Genomic DNA, 10,134 nt, shown 5'->3' with positions numbered 1-10,134 from the left:
CAGTCATCTTTATCCTGACCCCCAGGGCACGCCTCAGGCTCCGATAACTTCACCATACCTACCACCTCTGATAGTTTGCCCTAATTCACTTCCATTTCTCCTCCTGTCTTCATCTCACTCTGCTTACACTTTCTACCATTCTTATTGAACAAACCGTCTCCCTTTTTTCTGCCATTTTTAACCGACTCGAGCTCACCCTCTTCCTCTTATACCTCCTCTGCCTCTCTTTTCCCCTCCATTCCTCCTTATGATAATACTGCACTTCTCTTGATGCATATTGTTCTCGCCTTGTCAAGGGACGCCATTCAACCGGCTGTCACAATCTCCGTACAATCAGCACGAACCCCCCAGGATGTAGCGCTCAACAGTACATCCCACTTGTAAAGCAGGTGGTTCGTCTTGATGTTCTTCTTTATCAATAGCTTCCGCGACGCTTCTCCATTTCAAACAAGCGCGCTCTCTTTCTCACATCTGACGTAATCACGTGATCCTCCATCCTTCCTGCTGCCTCAGCCGTCACTAGTGTTGACAGCATTACAGACCATTTAGAAATAGGTTGTCAATGTGAGATGGTTTTTTATTTATTATGTAGCTAATAACACATTTAAAAGTAATTGTATATTAAACGTATAAAAATCCAATTTGTCGACAAAGTACTATTTATAGAATGTTTGTTTGATTATAATAAAGTTTTACAATATCAATTCTCGTCTTCATATTTTTTTAATCTCGCGATGTTTCACCACTCCGTGTCCTTCATGTGAAATCCAAAATGGGTTATTGGGATCTGCAAGAGGGTAAGGATTGTGTCGAGAAAACATGGATCACCACCAAATTAGGCACAGCTCTAGGTAAGTCGTACACAAAGGAAAACATTATGGAAGTTAGCTAGTTAACTGTTGGTAAAGAGCGGTAACGCTAACTAGCCATAACATAGTTAGCTGCCAATGCCATGCTAGCTCTGCTAACATACTAGCAAGTAACGTTAATGTGTTGTTTTTAACTAATGGAACGTCAGTTAACGTTGTTAGGTTAGGCAGTTGTTTAGCCAGCATCTGCTGTAAGACAGTACAGCTAACTAGGACATTAAGCATTGGAATTTGAACGAGGTTTACCAGTTAGCTAACAAGCTAATCATAGCTAACATTCTTGTAGCTAAATACTTGACAAGTAAGTAAGTAGTTAGCTAGTCAACTCTGTACACAGTAGTCTAACATCCAATTTTTTTTTACACGCAGGGTTGGTGGGTTCAGCCTATCACATTGTGGCATTCCAGCCTGATTCTGCAATCCAAGCTGTTCAGAGGGCCACAAATGGCACAGTAACCATGGGTATGTGTCTCTAGTCTCATACACAGCAGTAATAATAATAACCTTGCTTACTGCCATGAAGATATCATGATTACACCTGAAATCTGAATATGCAGCTACCCCTCCTAGATCAGTAGCCAATAGTGTTCAGGCTATGATCTAAAAGGCAACACTGATCCTATATCAGCACTCCTACTCTGAGACACTGTGAATATGGGCCCAGGTCCCCCCCCATCCATGTAATCTTATACATTGTGATTGCAAAACTGATCCTACTAGTAGAGGATTTGTAGATATCGGCTCAGGTCAAAATGCTGCAATTCACCTAATATTGCACCTGAGTCTCTATAGTTTCCTTGTGTGAGTGATGGTGAAAGTGTGCTGTTTGATCTTAGTGTTTCAGTGGTGATAAGAAACATGTTTCTGTGATCAGATGTTTGTTATAAGACTTGTAAACAACATACAGTTAAGGTGGGTTTATGCTAGTCTGGGTACCAATCTTTTTAGCTAACTTTCCACTCCTTGCCACTCCTGTCATTTGCCAAAGAGACTGGCCTTTTGGCAATCTCAATGTTCAATATGCAGCCGGATTTACGGCGCAGTTGCTGATTTGGTAGTTGGAAACCACATGGAATTTTTCCATTAAATGTTATGGAACATGGGTGGTGCGTACAATTATAACATTTTAAGAATATCAATAAACAATACCGTTATTACCTGCAGCAGTCATTCTCTTGTGAGAAGGCAGTGTCATATTGTTCAAAGTGGCTAGAGAGGACTCAAATCAAAATCATCAAATGTTATTTGTCACATACATGTTTAGCAGATGCTATTGCGGGTGTAGCGAAATGCTTGTGTTTCTAGCTCCAACAGTGCAGTAATATCTAACACTTTCACAACAATGCACACATCTAAAGTAAAGGAATTATACATATTTGGATGAGCAATGTCAGTGGCATAGACTAAAAGATACAGTAGGATAGAATACAGTATATAATTATGAGATGAGTAATGCAAAATATTAGGGATGCACGATATATCGGTAAGCATATTGGAATCGGCCGATATTAGCTAAAAATGTCCGATGTCTAGTTTAACGCTTATGTGCAAAACCGATGTCAAAGCTGACGTGCATACCTACAGTTGAAGTCGGAAGTTTACATACACTTTGGTTGGAGTCATTAAAACGTGTTTTTCAACCACTCCACAAATGTCTTTTTAACAAACTATAGTTTTGGCAAGTCGGTTAGGACATCTACTTTGTGCATGACACAAGTAATTTTTCCAACAATTGTTTACAGACAGATTATTTCACTTATAATTCACTGTATCACAATTCCAGTGGGTCAGAAGTTTGCATACACGGAGTTGACTGTGCCTTTTAAACAGCTTGGAAAATTCTAGAAAATGATGTCATGGCTTTAGAAGCTTCTGATAGGCTAATTGACATAATTTGAGTCAATTGGAGGTGTACCTCTGGATGTATTTCAAGGCCTACCTTCAAACTCAAGCAAAGAGGCACTGACATCATGAGAAAATCAAAAGAAATCAGCCAAGACCTCAGAATAAAAATTGTAGACATCCACAAGTCTGGTTCATCCTTGGGAGCAATTTCCAAACTCCTAAAGGTATCACGTTCATCTCTACAAACAATAGTACGCAAGTATAAACACCATGGGACCACACAGCCGTCATACCGCTCAGGAAGGAGACGTGTTCTGTCTCCTAGAGATAAACGTACTTTGGTGCAAAACGTGCAAATCAGTCCCAGAACAGCAGCAAAGGACCTTGTGAAGATGCTGGAGGAAACGGGTGCAAAAGTATCTATATCCACAGTAAAACGAGTCCTATATCGACATAACCTGAAAGGCTGCTCAGCAAGGAAGAAGCCACTGCTCCAAAACCACCATAAAAAAGCCAGACTACTATTTGCAACTGCACATGGGAACAAAGATCGTACTTTTTGGAGAAATGGTCTGGTCTGATGAAACAAAAATAGAACTGTTTGGCCATAATGACCATTGTTTTGTTTGGAGGAAAAAGGGGGATGCTTGCAAGCCGAAGAACACCATCCCAACCGTGAAGCACGGGGGTGGCAGCATCATGTTGTGGGGGTGCTTTGCTGAAGGACAGACTGGTGCACTTCACACAATAGATGGCATCATGAGGAGTGAAAAGTTTTGTGGATATATTGAAGCAACATCTCAAGACATCAGTCAGGAAGTTAAAGCTTGGGTCTTCCAACTGGACAATGACCCCAAGCATACTTCCAAAGTTGTGGCAAAATGGCTTAAGGACAACAAAGTCAAGGTATTGGAGTGGCCATCACAAAGCCCTGACCTCAATCTTTGCTGTTCCCTTGCACAATTCATACATCTCTGCTGGCATCTCCAATGGCCTCTCTCTCTTCATTCCTCTCTCTATTCCTTATATAGATTTTGAACCAGTAGCCTAGCCCAATTATTTATATATTTGTGGTGGTAGAAATGCAATAAACGGGAATCCTCTGTTCTTCCCGTGCCCAATGTTTATGTTTACAATGAAATGTATTATGTCAGAATGCCCATGTTAGGTTTCCAATCAAAACATTGGGCAAAATCAAATCAAATTTTGTGACCAATAAAATTTGATTTGGCCCAATGTTTGGTTTCCAATCAAATTTATGGATAAAGTTAGAACATTTTCCTATCAGTCTAATTTGCATAATATTGGATGAAAACTATAAGGGGTTATTGAAAAGAGGTGACAACCAGGCTAGGTTTATGCCAGTGTAAGTCTTTTTTTTTTGTCTTTCCTTCTTTAACAGCTGCCTTGGGGGCGATTTTTGGAATGACCACTTGTCTAGCTGCACAGGCCCGGGATGCTCCTGATGACCCTGTGAACTACTTCATCGGAGGCTGTGCATCAGGAGTCTTTCTTGGAGCTCGTAGTGAGTATGCTATATATTACACAGTATGCTGAAGATCTGGGTTGCATTCAGTAGGAACAAATGGGAGCAAATGTTTCAAAACAAGGAAAATTAGTATTCTCAATGGGAATGTTTGGGTGGAACATCCTGTTTCAAAGCATTTTCTTCCAACATTTCATTCCAAAAAGCAGTAATTTCCCTTCAGCGCTTGTTAACTTCCCTATGCATTTCTAAGATGACTGGTTGTAAAAGCAATTGGCTCTACATAGTTACCATCTTATTGCTGTCATCTTTTAATCTCTACGCTCTTTGTAGGGCAGTGAATTTCTTCTCATCGCTAGATGTTTGCTCGAGATACCGAGGGGCAACAAAGATAATATCCGGGCTCTCCATATCTTTTCCACAAATAACATGTATTTTGTGTCTCTTTGATCTACAGCTCACAGTGCAATGACGGGCACGACGGCATGTATTGGGCTGGGGACACTGGCCATGTTCACCAAGGTGGGCAAGATGGAGGGCTGGAGATTAGCGGGACCACCGAGGATGTAAACAGCCTGAGGGGGAGACTATATATCAACATGTATATTGTATATTGAATATTACTTGAATAAACTTGTGTAAAAGAGTGTAGTCTTAGTCTGTATCCTGCACCTCCTTGCTTTAGCCACAAGGTGGAGACATTGGTGCAAATTGGCTGGGATGTTAGCCAATCAACTCCAATTTGCAATGGCCTCTTAATCAGTCATTTAGATCACAGTTAATCTGAGAATGACATCAGAAGGCATTAGTCTCCCAAGCAAACACATTTTAGAAACACTTTAAAATAAGGGCTGTGTTTCATGTTGGCTTACCCTTGCTTGATGTTTTGATAAACATGTAAATCTCTCTCTAGGACAAGGTGACTTGTATTTACCGGCCAAAAATGAAACGCTAATTAGCTGCTAATGTGACTATCATAAAGAACTACAAATGCCATGATGAGCTGGACAAGACTTTCAAATCAAGGCAAAGGTAAGAATCTCTCTATCTAATGTTAGAAAAGTTTTGACAATTCTGTGAATTGTGTAAGGTTTAAATTGACACAACCTGTTCGCAAAGGTGTCAGCTAGAGATGACATGCGGGGATTTGTAGTATTGCGTGATGTCTACTTTGATGCTAATTATCATTTTCGGATCAGAGTAAATGGAGCCGAATATATTGATCAAAGTCACCGTGTCCGAGAGATTTACATGGTTATCAAAACATCACACCAGGTAAGCCTACACGAAACACAGCCCTTATTTTAAGTGTTTTTAAAATTCCCCATGGGAAAAATTAATATTGGAAAAAACAATTGGCACTGTTTGACCACTAGGTTTTATGGGTATTGTGGGGCTCTTGTAAAACATTTATTGCTTTTGTACAATGGTAAATTGGTGAATAACTGGTTGAGAAAATTAATTTTTAACTCATTCCTACACTGGTTGCCAACATCGTTGCAAAATAATGTCTTAGGGAAATGTGATGCAATTATGATTGCTTAAAATGTATGAGAAAAAATAAATAAAAATTCCACTCTTAACTCTGGATTGGGCAAGGCAACCACTCTGGACACCTCAAATATAGACCTCATCAGGGTTGTTATTTTGCATCTGGATATCTTGGCTCTAGGTCAACGTCCACGGCGGTCTTAATTCTCACAATGTGTGAAAGAAATACCAAGAGATATATTAGGTGATATAGATTCAGTATGGATGTAGGGCTACAAGCCGGTCTCTGATTCTATTAGTGAAGGTTGTCTAAACAAAGTACATCTGTGTCAGTGGAGGCTGCTGAGGGGAGGACAGCTCATAATAATGGAATGACATCAAACACATGGAAACCATATTTTATGTATTTGATACCATTCCATTGATTCCGCTCCAGTTATTACCATGAGCCCGTCCTCCCCAATTAAGGTGCCAACCTCCTGTGATCTGTGTCCCTTATGTTCTACAACCTTGGTTTTACAATGTATAGCAATTATACTAGAAGAGTATTAGATGACACTAATTATTTACATGGTTTTAACAGTAGTAATAGACATTTTACTTTCTATCCCACTCTGCTTTCATTTAATTGAATGAAGGATGTTTGGCCTCTGGAAATATTTGATGTTTCTTTCAAAAGGCTCACCTGATTTATTAATTGGACAGGATTTTGAGGGGGAGCATTGGTAAATCACATACAGTTCTTTTGAGAGAATCCAATCAGGATTGACAGAGTTGTGTGTGTCAGGATGGAATGTGACCTTCCACATCATGCCATTCCCAGTCTGAGTCAGCTGTGACTCAGTGGTAGACCCTCACCACTCAATAGGGCCACCCTACATCCCCTCATCATACCTAAGTTCTGTTAGAATACTTTGACATGCTTCTGATGTTTTCCCACTACTCTTGAGTAATTACTGATCTGACTTGGCTGGGATGGTGTAAGCAATGTAGTGGAATCCTTGCCGCTTCACCTACCTGGTACACTTGATCAGTTAGTAGCTTAGTGTTATGTTGGACCTTTCTCTCCATCCATCAATGCTTGGAAGTCAACTTCCTGTGACAGTCCCTGGAAAGGATCCCTGTAATCAATCTGTTCTATCTCCATTGGCACAAACATTTTCATTAACACAATGCAATCATACGTGTAAACAATTCATGGCTTCAAGTTTTTTTTTGTACTTTTCTCCCTAATTTCGTGATATCCAATTGGCTAAGTCTTGTCACATCGCTGCAACTCCCCTATGGACTCGGGAGAGGCGCAAGTCGAGAACCATGTGTCCTCCAAAATATGACCCTGCCATGCCACACTGCTCGCTTAACCCGGAAGCCAGCCGCACCAATGTGTCAGCAGAAATGCCTTCCAGCTGGTGAATGAAGTCAGCTTGCAGGCTCCTAGCCCGCCACAAGGTGTCGCTAGAGTGCAATGGGACAAGGAAATCCCGGCTGGCCAAACCCTCCCCTAACCCGGACGACACTAGGCCAATTGTTCGGCGCCTCATGGGTCTCCCGGTCACGGCCGGCTATGACACAGTCTGGGATCGAACCCGGGTCTGTAGTGATGCCTCGAGCACTGCGACGCTGCGCCACTCGGGAGGCACCGGCTTCAAGGTTGACATATTTGTGCAGTCTAATTATTTACAGTGATGTGAAGTATCTTGCCTGTTGATCTGCATTGTTTTTAAGGCAGGTTATCCCTCAGTAGCTGAATCAGGCTAAGCATTCAGTCGGGTGGTCTGGCTCTGGCTGTGGGACGGTGTGGTGGGGGGAGGGCAGCAGAGGGGCTATAAAGGGGATCAAGCCCTTTCAGAATGCCCAATTACACATCACATGTTTGGCAGCCATTTCCCAAGCGTTGAGGGAAAACTAAAGCCTTGCACCTTGCTATTGGCATGTTGAAGAAGGCCTTGATGGTGTTCAACTTTTATTGATGTAACCTGCAAGTAAAGGAGCCTCCCACCAAACTGTATTTACAGGCAATTACTGTAAGTATTTGGCTATTTGGCTAAGAACATTTGGCTATGCTTTAATCTTAGACATTATGGAGGTAGTATGTGTGTGTGAGACAGACAGACCAAGACTTGGCCCAAATTTGCTGCAAGCAGGTCGTCCATCAGTAGTGCTCAGAGTTGCTATAGGCAGAGGTGAGTAGAGCAATAATCCACCCGTCTATTGGTACAGTAGGACGGTCGTTGACCCTCGTTACGATCCCAAATCACATGCCCCTCTCAATCAGGCTTTCAGTAATGAGGGGAGATAGGTAGGCAAAAAAAGGGGGAGAGACGGAAGTTGCTCAGATTTCATATCTGTTCGTCTGAGAGATGGGGGTTGTCATTAACCATTAAGCCGTGACTGAAAGAGAGTGCTTCACACAACACCCTCAGACCACATTTGGACATCTAATAAACCTGGCCAGTGGAAAACTGCTAGGACCAGAGCAGTGGTGTCATTAGGCCTGGGCTTCTGAGGCTTCAGTCCCGGATGGTTTTGGTCCAGCTCTGAACCTTTTGATGGTCCTGTGTGTTCTTATGTATGCTCCCTCTAATTCTCTCATCTCTCTCCCATATCTCTCTCTCTCTCTCTCTCTGAGCGTTAGTGCTCAGTATCCTTATTAAGCTATTGCTTGTCAGTTATTTAACAGTATACTTAGTGAATGGGCAAGCAAGGATGTTAATATAAGTCATGATATTAGGAAAAGTGTTTTATTTCCAGTGAGTGGGTTTTGTTTTTGTAGCTAGCTTGGCTGGCTAGTCACCTCGGTAGCTACTGGCTGGCTAGCTATCTGAGACCGAAAAGATGAACGTTTTACTGACCAAAGCACAAATCTTCTGACAGTGACATATTGCCACCCTGTGGACTGAAGCTGAACTTTACTACAACTTGATATTAACCCTGTTTAAAATGGGCAATGTTGTGGTGGCAGAACATGAAATGAAGTATAGAGGTCTTATAACCTATTCCACAGGTAAACATGCTTGGCTCATGTCTGTTATTTCCATATAGGTCATTATCAATAAAACGTAACAATATGGTGCAGAGCGTTTGATTTGACTGCTGGAAGGCAAGGAAACCTCCAGCTCCGCTAAAACCATTGACAACTATGTTCCATTTTCAAGGGATTGTTAAATAAATGTTATAACTATTTGGTTTTAATATCATCACCTCTTAAAGAGCATAGTCGGAACAACACATTTCTGATTATAACACATTTAGCTCTATCATCAGAGTTATACAACAAGTAACTGCATGCTTTTCTTGATCAGTAAACAAAATTAATTATGTAACTTCAAATACCTAAGGATAGCCTATGCATGTAGCTAGCTAAGCAAACAAGCTGTTAGTGGAGCTGGGGTCTCCTTATTCTACTGTTAAAATTGACTACAAAGTGAAAATAGGATACATTTGGTAATAGAATCAGTCATGCCCAAAACCGAGCTTTGTGAGACTTGTGGTCATGGCTGCATCACAACATAAATGAAGGTTGGGTTTGCTTCAATCCTACCCACAGTTGGCAGCACACAGGTAATCATCAATTCGGGGATGCAGCTGCTCAGTGTACGTCACATTGGAAGTGGTTACCGGTACAGTATTTATGCCATTTTACATAGTTTTCCAACATGTATCCACAGGCTTCCACCCCCCCCCCCCCCCCCCCCCCCAAAAAAAAAAATATATATATACAGAGAAATCATCATATTGAACACACAGGATTTTGTAATAATAAAATTGGTAAAGAAAAGAGAAACAAAGAGGTGGGCCAACTCCCATCCCATTCCCCCAGCCCAACATGCTTCCATCCAAACCCCCCACATTTTGTTGTCACTGGATTACATTTTGATTTTGTCACTGGTTTACACACAATACCCTATAATGTCAAAGTGGAATTATGGTTTTAGATATTTTTACAAATTTTATAAAAAAATGAAAAGCTGAAATGTCTTGAGTCAATAAGTATTCAACCCATTTGTTATTGCAAGCTTAAATAAGTTCAGAAGTAAAATGGTGCTTAACAAGTCACATAGTAAGTTGCATGGACTCACTCTGCAATAATAGTGTTTAACATGTTTTTTGAATGACTACCTCATCTCTGTACCCCACACATACAATTATCTGTAAGTAAGGCTGTTACAGTGACCTTATTACCGCCACACTGGCAGTCAAGGGGTCATGACCACAGTCAAATTCCATGTGACCATTGAGTCACGGTAACTACGCTTCTCCAAAACTGCGCTCCAATGCCTCTGATGGTCATTAGTAGCCTACCAAACTTGCTAATGGCTGGTACTCCGCGCTCTATTGTCCCTCTAATCGCTCTTACATCAATGCAAATGCATCGAAAATCATATTAAACACTTTATGATTGTGTGAGAAAATAGAGTTTTGATGAGATCATCCTCTTTTTAA

General features: G+C 41.2%; 1 protein-coding gene across 1 annotated transcript; it reads left to right on the top strand.

The window, feature by feature from the left end:
• Window positions 1-705: 705 nt before the first annotated feature.
• LOC139540925 (NADH dehydrogenase [ubiquinone] 1 alpha subcomplex subunit 11-like) lies at window positions 706-4,847 on the top strand. Its single transcript, XM_071344999.1, has 4 exons — window positions 706-851; window positions 1,239-1,331; window positions 4,117-4,239; window positions 4,658-4,847. The coding sequence occupies exons 1-4, from the start codon at window positions 773-775 to the stop codon at window positions 4,768-4,770; spliced, it is 408 nt and encodes a 135-aa protein (XP_071201100.1). The 5' UTR covers window positions 706-772; the 3' UTR covers window positions 4,771-4,847.
• The last annotated feature ends 5,287 nt before the right edge of the window (window positions 4,848-10,134 follow it).

The sequence above is a fragment of the Salvelinus alpinus genome, chromosome 16, assembly GCF_045679555.1.
Source record: "Salvelinus alpinus chromosome 16, SLU_Salpinus.1, whole genome shotgun sequence".
Classification (NCBI taxonomy): domain Eukaryota; kingdom Metazoa; phylum Chordata; class Actinopteri; order Salmoniformes; family Salmonidae; genus Salvelinus; species Salvelinus alpinus.
Note: the sequence above shows the minus strand (reverse complement) of the source record. Positions and strands in the feature narration are given on the sequence as shown.